At 49.4% G+C, this 22,979-nt stretch overlaps 1 protein-coding gene across 1 annotated transcript; it reads left to right on the top strand.

The window, feature by feature from the left end:
- The first annotated feature begins 3,164 nt into the window (after positions 1-3,164).
- LOC140722524 (NACHT, LRR and PYD domains-containing protein 3-like) lies at positions 3,165-18,279 on the top strand. The gene is made up of 12 exons (XM_073037242.1): positions 3,165-3,242; positions 5,163-5,522; positions 6,098-6,264; positions 8,186-8,357; positions 8,457-8,522; positions 10,026-11,760; positions 16,545-16,631; positions 16,787-16,957; positions 17,113-17,283; positions 17,436-17,606; positions 17,762-17,929; positions 18,094-18,279. The coding sequence occupies exons 1-12, from the start codon at positions 3,233-3,235 to the stop codon at positions 18,179-18,181; spliced, it is 3,366 nt and encodes a 1,121-aa protein (XP_072893343.1). The 5' UTR covers positions 3,165-3,232; the 3' UTR covers positions 18,182-18,279.
- Positions 18,280-22,979: the final 4,700 nt, after the last annotated feature.

Raw genomic sequence — 22,979 nt, forward strand, 5'->3', positions numbered from 1 at the left:
GATCCTCAACGGTGCAGGAAGTGCTGGCCGGTTTGAGGTCCGAGAAACCAAAGGGGTCCCAGGGGAGTAGGGTCCCCACTGTTTGAGGGGATGGACAGGGAGAGTAAACCTTCGGGGGACGACCAGCGCAGTGGGCTGGTAGTGGCGGGCGTCCCGGGAGAGGAGGGGCGGCTGGTAGCGTGTGCTTTAACTGTGGGAAAGAGGCGCATTTCCGGCGGGAACATGAACAGTCGGGGGTGTGCTACAGCTGTGGGGAAGGGGGACACTTTCGGAGGGATTGTGAGAGACAAGACGTCCCGAGGTGGGCAAGCCCCCGGGCGAATAAGAACGGAGAGGATTCGGGAAACTTAGGACAGACTCAATGAGGGAACGGACTGGGGTCTCTGGAGGAACACATTGCTAGAAATCAGCCAGGGGACCACCGAAAGCCCAAGCGTGGGCCTACCGATAGAGGGAGTTTACGCAAAAGCCATCCTCGACACAGGATGTCAGGTTACCTTATTGCACCGGCCGTTCTAAAACAAATATCTAAAGCACTTGTCAGTAACCCCATTTGAGGCACTGGAGATTTCGGGTGTAAGAGACAGTGATTAGCCGTGCAATGTGTACCTGTCAGTGAGATTGGAATTCTCCAAGGGCGATGTGGGAGTGTCTGAAGCCATTGAGACGCCGGTGTTGGTTTGTCCGGACCCGGTTGGAACAGGTGTCGCTCTGCCCTTCTGCTGGGGACTAACTCCCCTCTTGTGAATGGCTCCTGAGAGCCTGTAAGGAGAAGGCGCTGGAGACCCTTTCGGTACACCCAGTGTTTCGAGCTGGATCCTGAGTGCAAACGAGTGTCGGTGTGGTGTAAGCAAGGGAGGTCTAAAGTAATACGGCCAGGGGAGGTGGCACTAGTGATGGGGACCCCCAGATTCCCCGGAGTGCCGGCGGGCGAAGCCCTGTTAGCAGACGCCCCGCACGATCTCGAGGGGGAGACACGATTTCCGGCGGGGGTGCTGGTGAGGCCCGAAATGCAGAGGCCAGCGGTGGTACCTGCGAGGCGGATGGCCGTGAGTGTCAGGAACACTATGGCAGGTGAAATTACCTTTATGAGAGGGATCCCGCTGGCGCATTTGTTCCCGGTGACGGTAATGTCTAGCGCCCCTGTGAAGCCCACTAGAGGGGAAGGATTGGAAAGCAGAGGAAAGCTTACCACTGAGGCCTTTAATTTTGGGGATTCTCCTGTGTCACCGGAGCAGAAACGCAGGCTGGTGGAGAAGATGTTGAAGCTGAAAGATGTTTTTTTCTCTTGGCGAATTTGATGTGGGTTGCTCCAAGAGCACTCGCCATATCATCCGAGTGACTGAGGACACACTGTTCAGAGAGAGGTCACGGCGACTTGCCCCAACAGATGTGGAAGACTTGCAGCAGCACTTGTGTACGTTGAAGGAAACTGGAATTATCACTGAGTCCCGAAGCCCCGTATGCGTCCCGAATAGTAGTGGCCCGGAATAAGATGAGAAGGGTACGCATGCGTGCGGACTATCGGACTTTCAACAGGCGAACTGTCGCTGACCAGTATATCAAATATGGGATATTAATTGCCCAGCAATAAAATCTAAAATTTGGCAATGCCAATCCACCGTCCGTTTTTAACTTTTGTAAATGTATTTTACCTAACCTAGAATTTTTATTCGGCCAGAAATATATGAAAAATTTTTCAATGACCATTGTCAAAAAAAGATTGCGGAATAAAAATTGGTACCGCTTGAAATATATATAAGAACATAGGTGAAAAATCACCTTAATAGCATTAATCCGACTTATCAATGATAAAGACAATGGTGAACATTTAGTAAACAAATATTTAATGTGATCAATTAAGGGTAAAAAAATAACCTTAAATAAATGCTTTTTTTTGTAATTTTAATCCCTAAGTATATAAAATAAACAGTAACTAATTTAAACGGCAAATTTCTGTAAATTGGAACCTGCCTATTTAGGGGGAACAATTCACTCTTATTAAAATTCAGTTTATACCCGGAAAAATTACTAAACTGAGCCAACAATGATATAACTGCAGTAATGGATTTCTCAGGATCAGAAATGTATAATAACAAGTTGTCTGCATATTAAGATAACTTACGGATATCCATCCCGCGAGTAATGCCAAAAATGTTAGGTGATTCTCTAATAGCAATTGCCAAAGGTTCCAGCTCAATATCAAATAATAATGGACTAAGCGGACAACCTTGCCTGGTAATCCGAAATAAGCAAAAAAAGTGAGGTGCCGGAGACAATTTTCCACAATATGGACCAGTCACACACAGAATATCTACAGAGTTCAACAAAGACTGATCATGAGTCACCATGGCGTTGTGCATGGGAAGTTGTGTTCAACAATACTTTTTTAAGATTTTTGAAGATGATTGTCAATGAGGGTTGGGGAGTGGGTATTGTACATTGGCAAGCTGCCTCATGACAGCTTGGTCTGGAAGATAACGTCCCATTCGGTACAGAGACAAAGCTAGTTCAAAAGTTGGGTTCAAAAGTTGCCTTGAAGCTAGCAAGCAAAGAGTGGTGGATGAAGGTTTCTCCTCAGAGTGGAGGCGGGTACCTAGTGGTGTCCCGCAAGGCTACAATTTGGGACATTTGATTTTCGTTATTTGATAGCAATGATTACAATGCAAGTGCACAAGGCTTGACCAGAAATTTCGCCGATGACAGACAATTAGTAGATGGTACTCACGGTGAATATTATCGTCGCTTATAGGGGATCTAAATGGGCAGAGGATGGTAAATAGATTCCAAAACCAACCCGAGCAGCAACGGTTTCATGCAGAGGCTGGTGATTATGTGGCGGGAACTGCCAGAGGAAGTGGATGAGTCAGACACAATCGTATAATTCCAGAAGCAATTGGGATGTGAAGATGGAAGGAAGAGGCCAGGAGGAAAACGTCTCGATGGGCTGTAGGGTCCGTATTTGTGCTCTGTTGCTCCGTGCCTCTATCAGAAGAATGCTCTAGATATCACTGGACAGACATACAGACATGGTTTGGGAGTTGATGCGAACTGCGGCTCTGATACAGAGAATGGTTGTACTGTCACATTTGCAAAGTAATCCAACTCTCTCTGACTCACTGTCTGCTTGTTGTGTGTAATACAGGTTATCACCAGCAGGCTGGGCTGTCCTGCACCGGGATCAGAGTGTAAACAAGACGACGACAATCAACAACCGTCAGTCAGAATCAGAATGGCTACAGGTATGTTCACCTGGATCTTTATAACTAAACCTGCCCTGTTGGTGCACTATAGTTCAGATGAGGAAGCTTACACAGGCGCTAACAGGGCAGAGAAAAAGTTTAATCAAGCAGTGCCATTGATCCCACTGGTAAAATGACTTTGTATAATCGATCGGTCCAACAGTTCCAGCGCAGGGACCTGACACCAGTAATGGTCGAATGACTCCGCTCACCAGGCAAAGCTTCACCTGAGTGAAAGGAGCCGGAGACCCTGAATCAGCAGGTTGAGAGTGAAACACGAACAGGAATGTGACAGCGGTGCTGTTTGTTATGTAAAAGTCTACATTCAGGGCTTTTTTTGCACATCAGGGCCTGTTTAGAGGTGAAAGACATCTTCAACATTCATTTATAAAATTCAGAGACAGGTGACAAGAGCATTTCTGGGATTTCAGAGATTGTGCGATAATACAGCACTTCAGGTTTTGTCAGGGCAGCTCTCAACTCCCCCCTCGCTGCGGAAAGTAGATGAGGGGAGTTTTCCGAACTCAGTTTTCTGTAGCCGAGCCGAGAACATTGCCAGCCTTGGAAATGGCTGAGGATCAGGAGACACTTCATTTGTGGTCTGCATCGGTCTGTCACTGTCTGGCATGGAGGGGCTACTGCACAGGACCGAGAGAAGCTGCCGGAAGTTGTAAATATTCAGGGAGCGGTGTCTCAGAAAGGCAGCGTCCATTATTAAGGACGTCCAGCACCTAGGGCATGCCCTTTTCTCACTGTTACCATCAGGGAGGAGGTACAGAAGCCTGAATGCACACACTCAGCAATTCAGGAACAGATTCGTCCTCTCTGCCATCCCATTCCTAAATGGACATTGAATCTTTGGACACTACTTCATTTATTTTTGCACGTTTCTTTAATTTATTCAATACTTTATGTATTATTATTATTATTATTATTATTATTATTATTATTATTATTATTATTATTATTATTATTATTATCTTTCTCATTTTTATTCATTATTATTTTTCCCGCTAGATTACGTACTGTATTGAAATAATGCTGCTAAGTTAACACATTTCATGTCACATGCCGGTGATAATAAACCTGATTCAGATTCTGTTTTACGTGTGCAAGTTTACCCTTCAAGCTCCCGTGTTCCGGGGCAAACTGTCCCAGCCGAACCATATAACAAACAACCCCATCCGGTAACGGACTTGTCAATATCCTCGACACTTCTTCAAGCTGAATCACGTCCATCCTGTAGATTAGCAACTGTAAAGCTCTCTCAGCGAGCCTTTTAGCTGCTAGAAATGTACGCAAGACTCTCCCTTTGCCAATGACTTGTATAGCTGCTACATGACGATTATTATCCAGGAGACGGGATGGGACCCAGGGGACCAGGCATCATGGGCTTCAAGGTTATGTTCAATCTGTAACCCAGGGGACTGGACGTTGTCCGTCTCAAGGCAGTGGTCAGTCTTTGACCCGGGGGACAAGACAGTGTGTGACAAAGCAACCGGAGAACGTTCGATCTGGAGGATCGGACCCCGAGTAATCCAGTGGCTTGTCTGTGAGTGATACAGGTGACTGACAGTTTGTGATCCAGGGAGATTTATGTTTGTGGGAGATAATCCCAGTGAAAATTCCCGGTATCACCTGATGCCGATCCATTAATAACCGCTGATTATTGGTGTGTTCAGCTAATGCGTAGTCGGTGATCAGTATTACTGTGTTTATCCATTTCTTTTTCTGGGAGTGGATGTGTCCACTCACTGGCTTATCGGGATGGTGACCTAACATGAAGGGTGGTTTACATTAACCAGCACAATCCCTCTCCAAATCCGGTCAGCCGGAGTCCCGGCTCCATTGCAGACACCCGTTGTGAATCCTTGTTCGAGCATAAATCACTCTAAACCTGCAATTCATCATTTACTGCAGGTGGGAAATTAAATCCGGTACAGAAAGTACACAAGAGGCTCTTACCAGGCAGCTCATCGAGGGAAGATGATCGGGACACAGGAAGCAAGGTTCCAAAGCAGGGTCAGATTGAGAGCAATGTCCCAATGGAATGCGGTCCGGCCGCAGAGGAGGAGGAGCAAATTCAGCCCAGAGACAGTGACGTCAGAGACACCGAGCAGGACCCTGGAACCGGCACAAGTGAGGCGACTGCCTGTCAGCCCAGAGACAGTGACGTCAGAGACACTGAGCAGGGCCCTGGAACCAGCACAAGTGAGGCGACTGCCTGTCAGCTCGGAAACTCATCAAACACGGAATTGTCAAGTGCCCAACAGGGAGTGGGTGAGTGAAGCATGAGGGTGATGTGTTCGCAGAATGACGTGGGAAGTGGGTAAATGTGATTCCTTGTTGGAGGGTTGGTCAGAGAGGGGAAAGTGTGGGCGTGGTGCATGCGGTGTAGTGTGGCACCGGTTACCGCACTACAGGAAATGTCCTACCTGCTCTGAGGATTTCCAGGATGTGTATCGGAGGAAATGCAGCTCTCCGGATAAGAGAGTATTTCCAGGATATGAGTTCTGGGAAATGTTTTCGCCAGGATAGAGAGAGTATCTCTGGGAAGCGACTATCATTGACAGTCCCAACATATATTGCCCATTTTAAACTGAAATCGGTGAGTGGGAGGGACCGTGGGAGAGACAGGTTTCTGGTGAATGGGTTCCTTCTGGGAACGTCTAGCACAGCGCATTGATGGGTCGGTTTTTTAAGGCCAGTGTTGGAGATTAGGGCAAAATACGTGTTTCCAGCTGAAAGCAGGTAAACATTCAGGTTCAAGAGATGACTGGTTTGTTGAGTTTGGTGAAGCAGTGGAGACAAGCGATATTTGAGTTTGTGACTACATTCCCATTTTATATTCGCAGAGCCAGAGTTTACAATCTCCGACCTCCTGGCAGAGGGGGGCGAGTATCGACTGTACCAACTGACAAAGTTCTACAGGGAGAGACTGAAACATGCAATTGAAGAGAAAGTTGAACGACTCGGTTGGATGTTGACAAAGGAGGGACATTTCAGTAGAGAAGAAAATGAGGTGATTGTATTTAGAGTATTGTCACTGAACTTCTGGTATCAAAGGGAATAGTGATCAATATTAATCTCCTGTACTTGCTAGGAGTTCTACCTGGCATTAAAGACTTTGATCTCTGAATTGTCTTCAGTAGATCTGTTTCAGCTGTTCAGGTGGGGAGCACTGGGAACTGTAGGTTCAGAGTCACCTTCTCCTCTCACACCTGCTGTATTTATCAGTGTACCGGACCTCAGTCAGACCTTTGTCTTCAGTAGATCTGTTTCAGCTGTTCAGGTGGGGAGCACTGGGAACTGCAGATTCAGAGTCACCTTCTCCTCTCACACCTGCTGTATTTATCAGTGTACCGGACCTCATTCAGACCTTTGTATTCAGTAGATCTGTTTCAGCTGTTCAGGTGGGGAGCACTGGGAACTGCAGATTCAGAGTCACCTTCTCCTCTCACACCTGCTGTATTTATCAGTGTAGCGGACCTCAGTCAGACCTTTGTCTTCAGTAGATCTGTTTCAGCTGTTCAGGTGGAGAGCACTGGGAACTGCAGGTTCAGAGTCACCTTCTCCTCTCACACCTGCTGTATTTATCAGTGTACCGGACCTCAGTAAGACCTTTGACAAGGTTCCGCACGGAAGGTTAGTTAGGAAGGTTCAATTGTTAGGTATTAATATTGAAGTAGTAAAATGGATTCTACAGTGGCTGGATGGGAGATGCCAGAGAGTAGTGGTGGATAACTGTATGTCATGTTGGAGGCCGGTGACTAGTGGTGTGCCTCAGGGACCTGTCCTGGGTCCAATGTTGTTTGTCATATCCATTAATGATCCGAATGATGGGCTGGCACATTGGATTACTAAGTATGCAGAGGATACTAAGATAGGTGGCGCTGTGGATAATGAAGTAGGTTTTCAAATCTTACAGAGAGATTTAGGCCAGTTAGAAGAGTGGGCTGAAAGATAGCAAATGGAGTTTAATGCTGATAAGTGTTAGGAGCTACATTTTGGTAGGACTAATCAAAATAGGACATGTACGGTAAATGGTAGGGCATTGAGGAATGCAGTATAACAGAGTGAACTAGTAATAATGGTGCATAGTTCCCTGATGGTGGAATCTCATGTGGATAGGTTGATGAAGAAAGCTTTTGGTATGCTGGCCTTTAAAAATCAGAGCATTGAGTATAGAAGTTGGGAAGTAAAGTTAAAATTGTGCAAGGCAAACCCAAATTTGGAGTATTGTGTACAGTTCTGGTCACCGAATTATTGGAAAGATGTCAACAAAATACAGAGAGTACAGAGGAGATTTACCAGAATGTCACTTGGGTCTCAGCACCTAAGTACAGAGAAAGGTTGAACAAGTTAATTCTTTATTCTTTAGAGCGTTGAAGTTTGTGTGGGGAACTTGATAGAGGCATTTAAAATTATGAGGGGTTAGATAGATTTGACGTGCATAGGCTTTTTTTCCATTGAGAGTAGGGGAGATTCAAACAAGAGGACATGAGTTGAGAGTTGGGGGCAAAAGTTTAGGGGTAACACGAGGGGGAACGTCTTTACTCAGAGAGTGGTAACTGTGTGGAATAAGCTTACAGTAGAAGTGGCAAAGACAGGTTCAATATTGTCATTTAAAAATGGATATGTATATGGACTGGAAAGGAATGGAGGGTTATGGGCTGAGTGCAGGTAGGTGGGACTAGGTGAGAGTAAGCGCTCGGCACGGACTGTGTTACTGTGCTGTAATAGTCATATCGTTGTATGACATAAGTGCAAGGGCTGCATATCTGGACTGTTGAACAGGCATTCAGTCTAAAATTAATTTTTCATCTTATCAGGACCGTCGGTCAAATTCACCTCAGCTCATTAATCCAGGATGAATATTAAACTGTGAGATTCGCCATGTCTGTCCATCTATTCCACAATAAATTAATTGTTTGCTTTTATAGAAAGTCACTGAACTGACAGAGAAGGGAAACCGGACAGAGAGTTCCAGACTCTTCCTCAGTTTGGTGAATGGCAAAGGCTCCCTTGTCCGGAGGGCGATGTGGGAATCCTTTGTGATGTGGAGGACTGAGTTACCGAAGTTGGACAGGATACTGAGGGAGATACAGGAGCTCGGTATGTTAAAAACACGCACTCAACACAAAGGCACATTGAACTAAATAGTTGTAATTATTTTAGTTCTGTTTTCATGAACTCTTTTTTTTATTTAAACAGGTCCTTACCCAGAGGAATACATAAACATCGCACAAGGGTTGTCTCAGTTACCCACTGAACTGACAGGTGAGTGATGAAATGCTCTGTTCAAATGTTAGACTGTGACTTGGCGGATTCTGGGAACGAAAATCCACCATCAATCATTCGGCGATCTCTGGTTTCAGGTTACAATTCAGATCATCTCTCGTTGCAGCCTGAACATTGTAAAGTGTATTTTTCCAGCTGTTCCAGCTGTTAATGTATTAATCCAGTCCTTGTGTCTGCTGAACCCTCCACTCCGGGTCCTAACGCTCTGGGTATCCCCACACACCCCAGACAGGCTCCTGACACACTGTATGACCCAGTCCAGGTGACCTTACTCTCTTCAGACCTTTCGGATTCCGAAGCACCTTCTCCTTCGTAATAGCAGCTGCACTCAATTCTGTCCGCTGATGCTCTTTACAATTTGGAATTCTGCTAGTGACTTCCACAGAGTATGTCTGACATTTCCTTTTGCACCCGTTACTAAATGTACAACTTCATTTTCCAGCGGTTCGATATCAACCCTCTACTTTTTTTACTCTTTATATATCTGGGAAAGAACAAAAGAAAAACTTTGTTATCCTCTCTTATGCTATTGACCATACCCTCGCATTTCCTGCACATTCACGTATCTCTTGGAGCATCTATAACATAGTTGCCTCCAGGCTGTAAATTCCAGGCACACACAACCTTGTGAAAAATCTGCCCACATGTACTCTAAATTTACCCCATTTCACCTTTACCAAATGCCCTCTGGTATGAGCCATCAATCCTAAGTTGAAAGCAAAATACAGGCTCTCGACCCAAAATCTTATCTCTCAATCTTATAAACATCAGGCAGATCTCTATTAAAACTCCAGAATAAACAATCCAAGTTTCTCAAAGCTCTACTTGCCTCACATGCCACCGAATCCAAGCAACATCCTGGTGAACCTGTTCTGCACCCTCTCCAATCATCCCCAGTGTTGGACAATCAGAAGTGAACACAATACTCTAGATGCACCATAAAACCATCAGACTTAGGAAGATAATTAAGCCATTCAGCTCAGTGAATTTGCTCCGCAATTCCTCTCAACCCCATTATCCTGCCTTCTCTAAATGTTGACGCTCTTCCTGTTTTGACACCATTGGTGTTTGCAGTGGACACCTGTTACTCCCCAGAGTGCAGTTTTGCCAAAATGCACAGGGTCCTGCTCTCCATATTTCCACACCAGGTCAGCAATAACACCGTGTGTTAATGATGCAAACAATGTTTAAAGATAGTGAAATTATGTAACAGCACTGCAGTCAGGATTGCAATAGGATATCCGGGGAATGTTCACCTTCATCAGTAATTAGTGTCAGAATATGATGATTGGACATTTTTCTGAGACAATCATCGCTGTTAGTTCCTGTGTCTGTGAACAGAAATTTACTTTCTGTTCTAATATCCTTGGAAGCATTGAATTAATTCATGTAATCTCAAACACTGAATATTGGAATGTAGTAATAAAGTTCTTTGTCAGTTGAGCTAGTTAACATTTTGAATATGTTTTTGTTCCCATGAAGATGTTCAACAGAAACACAAGGAGACTCTGCGGGCACAAACTGAAACACTGAGAGTGAACACGATCCTGATGAGGGAGAAGGTGAAGGTTTTCCAGCTGGATGATCGATACACAAAGCTCACGGTCATTTCTACTCTTCGAGATCGGAGACTGGTGGAACACGAGCTGCTGGCAAGAGGCAGAGACCACGAGGATTACAGAGAGAAACATTTCCGTGGAGCGTTAGAAAAAATACAGACTGCACAGCTATTCCACAGCAGTTTTTCCCGGAGTAAATCCAAATCTGGGAGTTCTGCAGCAGTAGCCGGAGTGCCAGGAATCGGGAAAACAACAATGTTACAAAAGATTGTTTATGACTGGGCCGTGGGGAAAATATTCCGACAATTCCAGTTTGTCTTCAGTTTCAAATTCCGGGATTTAAACTCTATTAACTGCAGGATAAACCTGAGGGAACTGATTCTGGATCAGTATCCTTACTTTGGGAATATCCTGAGAGAGGTCTGGAAGAACCCAGAGGGATTGCTGTTTATATTCGATGGTTTGGATGAATTCAAGCACAGAATCGATTTTGCAGATAGTCGGAGAGATACAGAACCCAAGCACCAGTGCCCAGATCCCGAGAGGTGGTGTGAAGTGTCTGACATAGTGTACAGTTTAATCCAGGGCAAGCTGCTCCCAGGGTGTTCAGTGTTGGTGACCACCCGCCCCACTGTGTTACATTTATTGAAAGAGGCGAAGATCGGTGTCTGGGCTGAAATCCTGGGATTGGTTGGTGAGGAACGGAAGGAATATTTCATCCGGTATTTTGAAGATCAGACTGTGGCAGCAGCTGTTTTCAAACACGTGCAGGAGAACGAGATCCTGTACACCATGAGCTACAACCCCTCCTACTGCTTGATCCTCGCTCTGGCACTGGGCCCCTTCTTCACACAAAGAGTCAGGGACCCGCTCAGAGTTCCCAAGACCATCACTCAACTGTACTCCTACTATATTTACAATATCCTGAAAAATCACGGCCGTGAGATTGAGATACCCCGTGATGTGTTACTCAGGGTTGGTCAGATGGCCTACAGAGGAGTGTCAGAGAAGAAGATTGTGTTTGCAGACGGAGATTTGATCAAGTTCAATCTGCAGCCTTCCCGGTTCCTGTCCGGGTTCCTGATAGAGATTTTGGAGAGAGAGGATTCTGCCCACAGCGTGGTGTACACATTCCCACACCTCACCATCCAAGAGTTTGTAGCTGCAGTCGCACAATTCCTGACTGTACATCCCGAGGATATCCTGAAATTCCTCAATGAAGCCCACAAGGCAAAAGATGGGCGATTTGAGGTATTTCTCCGTTTTGTTGCGGGTCTCTCCAACCCAATGACAGCTCGGGGCCTGGAGGAGTTTCTGGGTCTATTTCCTCATCAAACAACCTGCCGGGTGATTGACTGGGTGAAGGAGGAGGTTAAACGCCAGAGTAGAAACACGGGTGACACTGGTAGAAGGAGACTCCTGAACACATTGCACTACCTGTTTGAGTCTCAGAATCGTGGACTGGCTCAGGACGCACTGGGATCTCTGAAAACACTTTCATTAAGTGGCATGACACTGACCCCTATTGACTGCGCGGTCCTGTCTCATGCCATCGGACTCTGTGATACAATAACATATCTCAACCTGGAGTACTGCCACATTCAGTGTGAAGGAATCCAGCGGCTGGGACCCGGGCTGCACAAGTGCCAGGAGTTGAGGTAACTTGATTTATCTCTCACTCAGAACTGTGACACTGTTCTATTGTGCTGTTGCAAAGTAAACGGATTTGGGTAAAACTGCAGTAAATCAGATTGAGATGTATTGTGGCAAATGCCACCCCCTTCATCTTGTGCGATCACTCTTCCCCATCCCCACTTTTCCTGTTGGATTTCTCAGCCATTACCCTTCCTCTTCTCAGATTTCTCTTCCACACCCACGTTCCTGCTGTGGGATCTCTCTACCCTATCCACTTCCTCCTGTGGGGTCTCCCTTCCCCATCCCCCCTACTCCTGTGGGATCTCCTTTCCCTTACCCAATTCCACCTGCATGATCGCTTTTCTCATTCCCTCCCTCCTGTGGGATCTCTCTTCCCGATCTCCTTCCTCCTGTGGTACCTCTCTTCCTGATTCAGCTTCGTACTGCTAGATATCTATTCCCCATCCCCCTTCCTCCTGTGGGATCTCTTTTCCCCATCCCCTTCCTCCTGTCGGATCACTTTCCCTATCCCCCTTACTGTGGGATCTCTCTTCCACATGCTCATCCTCCTGGGAGATCTCTCATCCCCATCCCCTTCCTCCTCTGGGATCTCGATACCCCTTCCCCTTCCTCGTGTGGGATCTCGCTTCCCCATCCCCCTTCCTCCTGTGGGATATCTCTCCCCCATCCCCTTCCTCGTGTGGAATCTCCTTTACCCATCCCCCTCCCTCCCAAGCGAACATTTTTCCCCATCCCCCATCCTCCTATAGGATCTCTCTTCCCCATCCCCCTTCCACCTGTAGGAACTCTTTTCCCCATCCCCCTTCCTCCTGTGGAATCTCCCTTCCCCATCCCCCTTCCTCCTGTGGAATCTCTCTTCCCCATCCCCCTTCCTCCTGTGGGATCTCCTTTACCCATCCCCCTTCCTCCTGTGGGATATCTCTACCCCATCCCCTTCCTCGTGTGCAATCTCCTTTACCCATCCCCCTCCCTCCCAAGCGAACATTTTTCCCCATCCCCCATCCTCCTATAGGATCTCTCTTCCCCATCCCCCTTCCACCTGTAGGAACTCTTTTCCCCATACCCCTTCCTCCTGTGGATCTCTCTTCCCCATCCCCCTTCCTCCTGTAGGAACTATTTTCCCCATCCGTTTCCGCCTGTGGGATCTCTCTTCCCCATCCCCTTCCTCGTGAAGGATCTCCTTCACCCATCCCCCTTCCTCCCAAGCGATCATTTTTCCCCATCCACCTTCCTCCTGTAGGATCTCTCTTCCTCATCCCCTTCCTCCTGTGGGATCTCTCTTCCCCATCCCCTTCCTCCTGAGCGAACTCTCTTCCCATTCAATTTCTCCCGTCGGATCTCTCTTTTCTATCCCCCTTCGACCTGAGGGAACTCAGTTCCTCATCCCACTTCCTCCTGTGGGAACTGTCTTCCCCATCCCCCTTCCTTTTGTGGGAGTTCTCTTCCCCAGCCCCTTCCTCCTGTGGGATCTCTCTTCCCCATCGCCTTCCTCCTATGGGACCTCTTCCCCAATCCCCCTTCCTCCTGTGGGATCTCCCTTCCCCATCCGCCTTCCTCCTGTGAGATCTCTCCTTCCCCATCCCCTTCCTCGTGAAGGATCTCCTTTACCAATCCCTGTTCCTCCCAAGCGATCATTTTTCCCCATCCAACTTCCTCCTGCAGGGTCTCACTTCCCCATCCCCGTTCCTCCTGTAGGAACTCTATTCCCCATCCCCTTCCGCCTGTTGGATCTCTCTTCTCCATCACCTTCCTCCTGTGGGATCTCTCTTCCCTATACACTTCTTCCCGTGGGATCTCTCTTCCCCATCCGCCTTCCTCCTGTGGGATCTCTCCTTCCCGTTCCATTTCTCCCGTAGGATCACTCTTTTCTATCCCCCTTCGACCTGAGGGAACTCAGTTCCCCATCCCACTTCCTCCTGTGGGAACTGTCTTCCCCATCCCCCTTCCTTCTGTGGGATCTCTCTTCCCCATCCCCTTCCTCGTGAAGGATTTCCTTTACCCATCCCCCTTCCTCCGAAGCGATCATTTTCCCACATCCACCTTCCTCCTGTAGGAACTCTTTTCCCCATCCCCTTCCACCTGTGGGATCTCTCTTCCCTATTCCTTTCCTCCCGTGGGATCTCTCTTCCCCATCCCCTTCCACCTGTAGGAAATCTTTTCCCCATCCCCTTCCGCCTGTTGGATCTCTCTTCTCCATCACCTTCCTCCTGTGGGATCTCTCTTCCCTATCCACTTCCTCCCGTGGGATCTCTCTTCCCCATCCCCTTCCTCCTGAGGGATCTCTCTTCCCATTCCCTCTTCCTCCTGTCGGATCTCCATTCACCATCCGCCTTCCTCCTGTGGGATCTCTCCTTCCCGTTCCATTTCTCCCGTAGGATCTCTCTTTTCTATTCCCCTTCGACCTGAGGGAACTCAGTTCCCCATCCCTCTTCCTCCTGTGGGAACTGTCTTCACAATCCCCCTTCCTTCTGTGGGATCTCTCTTCCCCATCCCCTTCCTCGTGAAGGATCTCCTTTACACATCCCCCTTCCTCCCAAGCGATCATTTTCCCCCATCCACCTTCCTCCTGTATGAACTCTTTTCCCCATCCCCTTCCACCTGGGGGATGTCTCTTCCCTATTCCCTTCCTCCCGTGGGATCTCTCTTCCCCATCCCCTTCCACCTGTAGGAACTCTTTTCCCCATCCCCTTCCGCCTGTGGGATCTCACTTCCCTATTCCCTTCCTCCCTTGGGATCTCTCTTCCCCATCCCCTTCCTCCTGAGGGATCGATCTTCCAATTCCCTCTTCCTCCTGTTGGATCTCCATTCACCATCCGCCTTCCTCCTGTGGGATCTCTCCTTCCCATTCCATTTCTCCCGCAGGATCACTCTTTCCTATCCCCTTCCTCGAGTGGGATCTCTCGTCCCAAATCCCCCAACTCCTGTGGAATCTCTTCTCCCCATCCCACTTCTTCATGCGGGAACTCATTTCCGCATCCCCTCCCTCCTGTGGGATGTTTCTTCCCCATCCCCCTTCCTGTTGTGGGATCCGTCTTCCCAGTCCCCCTTCCTCCTATGGGATCTCATTTCCACATCCCCCTTCCTCCTGCAGGATCTCTCTTTCCTATCCCCCTTCTACCTGTGGGAACTCTCTTCCCAATCCCGCCATAACTGTGGTATCTCTTTTCCCCATCCAAATTTCCTACTGCGGGATCACTTTTCCACATCACGCTTCCTCCTGTGGGATCTCTCTTCCCCATCCCCCTTCCTCCTGTGGGATCTCTTTTCCCCATCCCCTTCCTCCTGTCGGATCACTTTCCCTATCCCCCTTACTGTGGAATCTCTCTTCCACATGCCCATCCTCCTGAGGGATCTCTCATCCCCATCCCCTTCCTCCTCTGGGATCTCGATAACCCATCCCCTTCCTCGTGTGGGATCTCGCTTCCCCATCCCCCTTCCTCCTGTGGGATATCTCTTCCCCATCCCCTTCCTCGTGTGGAATCTCCTTTACCCATCCCCCTCCCTCCCAAGCGATCATTTTTCCCCATCCCCCATCCTCCTTTAGGATCTCTCTTCCCCATCCCCCTTCCACCTGTAGGAACTCTTTTCCCCATCCCCCTTCCTCCTGTGGGTCTCTCTTCCCCATCCCCCTTCCTCCTGTAGGAACTATTTTCCCCCTCCGTTTCCGCCTGTGGGATCTCTCTTCCCCATCCCCTTCCTCGTGAAGGATCTCCTTCACCCATTCCCCTTCCTCCCAAGCGATCATTTTTCCCCATCCACCTTCCTCCTGTAGGATCTCTCTTCCCCATCCCCTTCCTCCTGTAGGAACTCTTTTCCCCATCCCCTTCCTCCTGTGGGATTTCTCTTCCCCATCCCTTTCCTCCTGTGGGATCTCTCTTCCCCATCCCCTTCCTCCTGAGCGATCTCTCTTCCCATTCAATTTCTCCCGTAGGATCTCTCTTTTCTATCCTCCTTCGACCTGAGGGAACTCAATTCCCCATCCCACTTCCTCCTGTGGGAACTGTCTTCCCCATCCCCCTTCCTTTTGTGGGATTTCTCTTCCCCAGCCCTTTCCTCTTGTGGGATCTCTCTTCCCCATCGCCTTCCTCCTATGGGACCTCTTCCCCAATCCCCCTTCCTCCTGTGGGATCTCCCTTCCCCATCCGCCTTCCTCCTGTGAGATCTCTGCTTCCCCATCCCCTTCCTCGTGAAGGATCTCCTTTACCAATCCCTCTTCCTCCCAAGCGATCATATTTCCCCATCCACCTTCCTCCTGTAGGATCTCACTTCCCCATCCCCGTTCCTCCGGTAGGAACTCTTTTCCCCATCCCCTTCCTCCTGTGGGATCTCTCTTCCCCATCCCTTTCCTCCTGTTGGATCTCTCTTCTCCATCACCTTCCTCCTGTGAGATCTCTCCTTCCCCATCCCCTTCCTCGTGAAGGATCTCCTTTACCATCCGCCTTCCTCCTGTGGGATCACTCCTTCCCGTTCCATTTCTCCCGTAGGATCTCTCTTTTCTATCCCCCTTCGACCTGAGGGAACTCAGTTCCCCATCCCACTTCACTTTTCTTGCCAATGGTGAATGAGACGGAATATGTGGGGTTCACAGGGTCACAGCAACAGACTAAATTATTGACATTGGGTGAATACCCTGGAGCTGGGCAGTGAGAGACTTTGACAGTGATGGGAAATCCAATCAGTGATTTACGGAAGGGTTTAATGTTTCCTGAAATATCCGCGTGAAAGAAATTCCCTCAGACCCTCGGTTTGTATCACTTTCTTCATCAAGTTGTCTGTTTGTGTTTAGACTTGGCGAGAATGAACTGGGAGATTCAGGAGTGAAACTGGTGTTTTCGGCTCTGGGGAACCCGGAGTGTAAAATACAGAAACTGTGGTAAGTACCAGACTGTGGGAGATTGTGTTTACAGTCACTGGGTGTCTGACACTGAACATTAATGTGATCAGTAATAGTGTTACTGATGATCACTGGGGATCTGTACCGTCTCCTGTCTCTCTGTGTCCTTCACCCTCACTCTCTCTCATCTCCAGGCTGAACAATGTCGGTCTAACAGATTCTGGGACCGAGGATTTCGCCTCTGCTCTCAGTACAAACCGATCACTGACGGAGCTGGACCTGAGTGATAATAAACTGCGAGATTCAAGAATGAAATTGGTGTCTGCGGCTCTCAGGAACCCAGAGTGTAAAATACAGAAACTGGTGTAAGTACCAGACTGTGGGAGATTGTGTTTACAGTCACTGAGTGTCTGACACTGAACATTAATGTAATCAATAATTGCGTTACTGATAAACACTGGGGATCTGTACCGTCTTCTGTCTCTCTGTATCCTTCACCCTCACTCTCTCTCATCTCCAGGATGAGTGGTGTCTGTCTCACAGATTCTGGGGCAGAGGATCTCGCTTCCTCTCTCAGTACAAACCCAACACTGACGGAGCTGGACCTGAGTTATAATAAATTAGGAGATTCAGGAGTGAAACTGTTGGTTGCGGCTCTCAGGAACCCGGAGTGTAAAATACAGAAACTGGAGTAAGTACCAGACTGTGGGAGAGTGTGTTTACAGTCACTGGGTGTCTGACACTGAACATTAATGTGATCAGTAATTGTGTTACTGATAAACACAGGGGATTTGTAACATCTCCTATCTCTCTGTTTCCTTCACCTCACTCTCTCATTTCCAGGCTGAAATGTGTCGGTCTCACAGATTCTGGGGCCGCGGATCTCGCCTCCGCTCTCAGTACAAAACCATCACTGACGGAGCTGAACCTGAGTTATAATGAACTGGGAGATTCAGGAGTGAAACTGGTGTCTGGGGCTCTGAGGAACCCGGAGTGTAAAATACAGAAACTGTGGTAAGTACCAGACTGTGGGAGATTGTGTTTACAATCACTGGGTGTCTGATACTGAACAATAATGAGATCAGTAATTGTGTTACTGATAAACACTGAGGATCTGTACCGTCTCCTGTCTCTCTGTACCCTTCACCCTCACTCTCTCTCATCTACAGGCTGGAGAGTGTCGGTCTCACAGATTCTGGGGCCGAGGATCTTGTCTCCGCTCTCAGTACAAACAAATCACTGACGGAGCTGGACCTGAGATCAAATTCGTTGACAGACCGATCTGTCCCCGCTCTCCGCCGCCTCATACTGACACTCCCGAGTCTGGAGCGGATCGGGTGAGTGTTTGGGTTAATATCCAATGTGATAAAATGTCAGCGGATCCGCGGGTTTTCTGGTGATATTTGTCTGTGAGCGTTGTTGAAACATTAACCCCGGTCCCCTGTTACTGACACTGTTGTGTAATCTGTTTATTTCATCTTTATTCTCCCATCTGTTTCAGGCTGGTGGGGAATCGGTTCACTGAGACCGGGGAGAAGGAACTGAGACCTCTACAGGGAGTCAGATCCGGACTGACTGTGGAACTGTGAACATCTGAATGTGTGAACATCCCCGCCCGCGTGATGGAGCCGATTCCCCACCCGCGCCTTTAACGACCCCCTCCCCTTTAACACCCCCTCCCCTTTAAATCCCCCCTCCCCTTTAACTCCCCCTCCCCTTTAAATCCCGCCCTTACCTTTAATGGTCGCGCGCCGGGGGTAATTCCCAACGGTTTTAACGGAACCGGCTCCGGTCACGAGCTCGGTGATATCGGAAGCGCTCCCGCAGTGACTTTTTTCCGCCCGTTGTCCAGCGGCGCAGCTTCCGCCGGATGTGCGGGTTCCAGACTCTCCCACGTGAGACCCCGGGGAATTACCCAGACAGGAGGAGCCCGGGGGCCGGGGCTTAGTCTGGGACACCGATGTCCCGGGGTGGGATTGTCCCGGGAGAGAATCCTTTCGCTCCCTCTGCTGAGGACGGTGCATTCGGCAGCCTGGCCGATATAATGACGTCAAATTGACAAATACCTCAGCAATAACCTTGGATCCACAGCGATCCCGGACACCGCCCTGAAGTGTGATTTTATAAGTATCGCTTACGCGATGCAGAGCGACGGTGAGAGACGGGACTGATTAATCTACCGGTCACCCGTTGTCGCCGGTCAGTTAATTGTGAGTGACTGTGAGTGAGTCGGGAACAGTGTGGCGACCCACTTTCTGCGCAGGCGCATCGGCTCACAAATACCCAGGGATTAAATACCAGCGCCGCGAAGTTTGATTAAACTAGTCTGGAACAGACTTACCGACTGCGAGTCGTTGTCTCTAACTCTGTACGTAGTACATCGCTACAACAGCTAATTTATTCCCGCAAGTCAGCAGCTCACATACTGTTTAATTTACATTTATCATGATGAAATCAATAAACCGCTTTAACTTCCTGCCTTGGTGTCGGACTTGAGTTTTATTTGAGGGTTCCGCTGCCCCCGGCACCCTGTGCACTGTAACAGTGGGTCGGAGCTCCTCACACTGACACAGTAGCGTCTCAGCTGTCGGACATTCCCATGGTCACATATAGAGCTAATCTCCCTCCACACAGTCCCATCACACACTCCGGGGGTCAGACACAGAGTGAATCTCCCTCCACACCGTCCCATCACACACTCCTGGTGTCAGACACAGAGTGAATCTGCATCCACACCGTCCCATCGCACAAACGAGATCCCAATCCTTGGCGTTTTCTCTCACCGTCCCTACCCCTAACGGGTCGCCTTCCCCTCCCGTCCACTCACACAGGCCTCGCTCTCAATCAAAGGCCATCTCCTCTCATTCATTCCCACCACCCGCTATCTTAACGGGATGCACCGCTACCTATTCGCTGCCATCGTCCGAGCACTGTCTGCATTCCAAATAGGATCCAGCCCTTCCCATTCATTCTCACCGTCCGCACTCCCAGTAAACCTGACCCCTTCCCATTCACTGCTATCATTTGCATCCCTAACGGGACGCACCCCCACCCATTCTCTCCCGTCGCCCGAACATTCCAACTGGATCCCACTCTTTCACTTTCACTCCCAATGTGCCCACCCCTTCTCGTTCCCTCCCAATGTGACCTACCCGTTCCCGTTCGCTCCCAATGTGATCCAGCCCTTCCTGTTGTCTCCTAATGGGACCCAGCCCGTCCCATTCACTCCCAATGGGACCCAGCCCTTCGTGTTCGCTCCCAATGGGATCCAGCCCGTCCCATTAACTCCCAATAGGACCCACCCTTCCCTTTCACTCCCAATAGGACCCACCCTTCCCTTTCACTCCCAATGGGACCCACCCTTCCCTTTCACTCCCAATAGGACCCACCCTTCACTTTCACTCCCAATGGGACCCACCCTTCCCTTTCACTCCCAATGGGACCCACCCTTCCCTTTCACTCCCAATAGGACCTACCCTTCCCTTTCACTTCCAATGGGACCCAGACCTTCCCTTTCCCTCCCAATGGGACCCAGACCTTCCCATTCACTCCCAATGTGATCCAGCCCTTCCCATTCACTCCCAATGGGACCCAGCCCTTCCCATTCACTCCCAATAGGACCCACCCCTTCCCTTTCACTCCCAATGGGACCCACCCTTCCCTTTCACTCCCAATGTGATCAAGCCCTTCCCATTCACTCCCAATAGGACCCACCCCTTCCCTTTCACTCCCAATGGGACCCACCCTTCCCATTCACTCCCAATGTGATCCAGCCCTTCCCATTCACTCCCAATGGGACCCAGCCCTTCCCATTCACTCCCAATAGGACCCAGCCCTTCCCATTCACTCGCACCATCTGCCTTCCAATGAGATCCCTTCCAGTTCATTTCCAACGGGTCTGTGAACCTGGAAATTTGGGTGGACGCCGGAATTCCGAGTTTAACAGAACTCAGGGCTGCGTTTACGGAATTTGACGAGAACGCTAATGGTTAATCGGTTACAAGGAGAGTCGAGGGTCGAGTGGATGTTGACGACTTTGTAAAACTGACGAGGTTCTGACTTCTGGCGGAGATGGCGGATATGATCAGACTTCAGGAACTTTGGCACGCCTTCCTGAAGCTGCGGGGAGCAGGGTGCGTGTGAGAGAGGTTTATGGTTTCCGTGTCCCCGGGCTGAGAGATTCCCTGTTTCCGCATAGCACATTCTCGGTTAACGTGGCCGTCAGGGATGGAGTGAGGCACTGACTTACACTGGCCACTGTCGCACACAGAATCTATGGCGAAGGAACATGCGGTGCCCATGGATGCATTCCCGGGATCGAGTGTGTTACTGATTGCAATAATAGTACTTTAATTTGTGTTTTATGTCGTCTTTGGTATTGCATATATGTTTTAATTCTAAAAACTTTGTCGTTGAATGAACTAATGTATATCTCAGATATTCGCACATTCATGTGGGATTAGGGGAGGAGGGGTGAGGGGTTTGGGAGGAAGAGGAGTGATGGGACGAGGAGTGGAGAGATGAGACGGAGAGGGTGGCGAATTCACTGACTCAATAGGGGACGAAAAGGGGAGGGTCGGAAGTTGCTGTCACAAACTGGTGGCCAACGTGGATAAGATAAAGGCGGGGTGAGGAGGAGTGAAACGACAGGAAGGGAGCGGGAGTGATGGGACGGGGAGGGAGAAGAGGTGCTGCAACGGCGACGGAGTAGAAGTGATGAGACTGGGAGGCAGGGAAACTAATGAAACGTGGCGGGAGGGTATGAGATGGAACGAGGAGGGAGCGGAAGAGATGGGACTATGAGGGAAGTGAAGTGATGGGGCTGGGAGGCAGGGCTAGTGATATACGGGGAGGGACGGTCTGTAATGAAACTGGGAGGAAGGGGAAGTGATCGAACGGGGAGGGAGCGGAAGGGATGGGACAGTGAAGGACGGGAAGAGATGAAACGGGGAGGGAGAAGAAGTGATGGGACAGGGAGGGAGCGGAAGAAATGGGACAGGAGGGAGGGGATCTGATTGGGCAGGGTGGGGAGTGTGGGGGAGTGACTTACTCAACAGTGGAGGATGAGTGGTTGGCGATAGTTCCTTCGCAAATCAGATGGACGACAAGAAAAGGGAGGGGTGTGCTTGAGGGGAAAAGGGGGATCGAAGGGTCGGGGACGCCGTCAGGGCTGATGGAACGGAGAGTAGAGTGTTGTTACGGAGGGAGACAGGAGCGACTCACTCAAGGACAGTAGGAAGGGATTGGGTGGGGGAGCGAAATTCCTCATCAGAAAAAAATCACGAAACTGGATGTGGTAGATGACGGGAGAAAGTTCAAGGGGACAGAGAGCGGAGGGTGTCAAGTGTGAAAGTGTCAGTAGGGGAGTGACTCACTGGTTATCAGAGAGAGAGAGAGGGCGATGAGGAGAGGCTAAATTTGGCATCGCCGAGTGGCAGGAAACCAGCATAAGGTGTAAAACATCGAGGTGGTGGGGAGTGGAAAGCGAGGGGAGGGAGGGATAGGGTTTGCGAATGATGGGATGGAAAGGAGAGTGGCAAATGGTGAGTGTGAGGGAGTGACACACTTAGTGGTGGAGGAAATGGGGGGAGAGGGTCACACCCTGTCACAGAATGTCTGTCGGCAGATGTTTAAATGGAGATTTGGAAGAGTGGGGGACAGCGAGGGAAAGCAGAGGAGGGGTGGGGATTTGAGAAGGATCAAACAAGGAGGGAAGTGAGTGGACGGTGGGCAAAAGGATGTGACAGTCGGCGATGCTTCAAGAGGGTTGTCCATCATCCCCACCACAAAATGGCCGCCAGCCAGTGTGAGATGGGCGGTCATCATCATAGCCTGTCACATCAGACCGCCAACCACTCTCGTGATTCGCTGGTCTTTATACCCCATATTGTGACCGTATTGTCTCCCGTCCTACAAACTCCAGCTCTCGCTCTGTTGAGATTGCACCGCCTCCGTCTGTCCAACAGTGTCCCCGTCTGGCAACGCTTCTGTGGGTCTGGCGCTGTCTTGTTTGGTGGGATTCTGGCTTCTGTTTGTGGCCAGAGGTCAGCCCTGTATGTTCGGGGTCGGGGTTGGGGCGGGGGGCGTTGAAGCTCCGTGAGGCAGTTCCTCCGCTGCAGCACAGTTTTTCCTCTATATTAGGCGGCTGGAAACTGGCCCCTGATGGTGTAGTGAATGTCGTGGAACCGAGTTCAGTTTTCCTTTTTCAATTTTTGTTGTAGTGTGTCTTCGGATGTCTGGGGGAGCAATGCCTGCAAGTCTGTAAATGGTGTCAGTGGGTGCGGGACGCAGTGTGGCCCTGATTATTCGGCACGCTTCGTTAAGCAACGGGTCTATTTTCTTACCATAGGCAGATCTGCCCCAAACAGGTGCACAGTATTGTGCGGT

Source organism: Hemitrygon akajei, unplaced genomic scaffold (genome assembly GCF_048418815.1).
Source record: "Hemitrygon akajei unplaced genomic scaffold, sHemAka1.3 Scf000079, whole genome shotgun sequence".
In the NCBI taxonomy this organism is placed as follows: Eukaryota; Metazoa; Chordata; class Chondrichthyes; order Myliobatiformes; family Dasyatidae; genus Hemitrygon; species Hemitrygon akajei.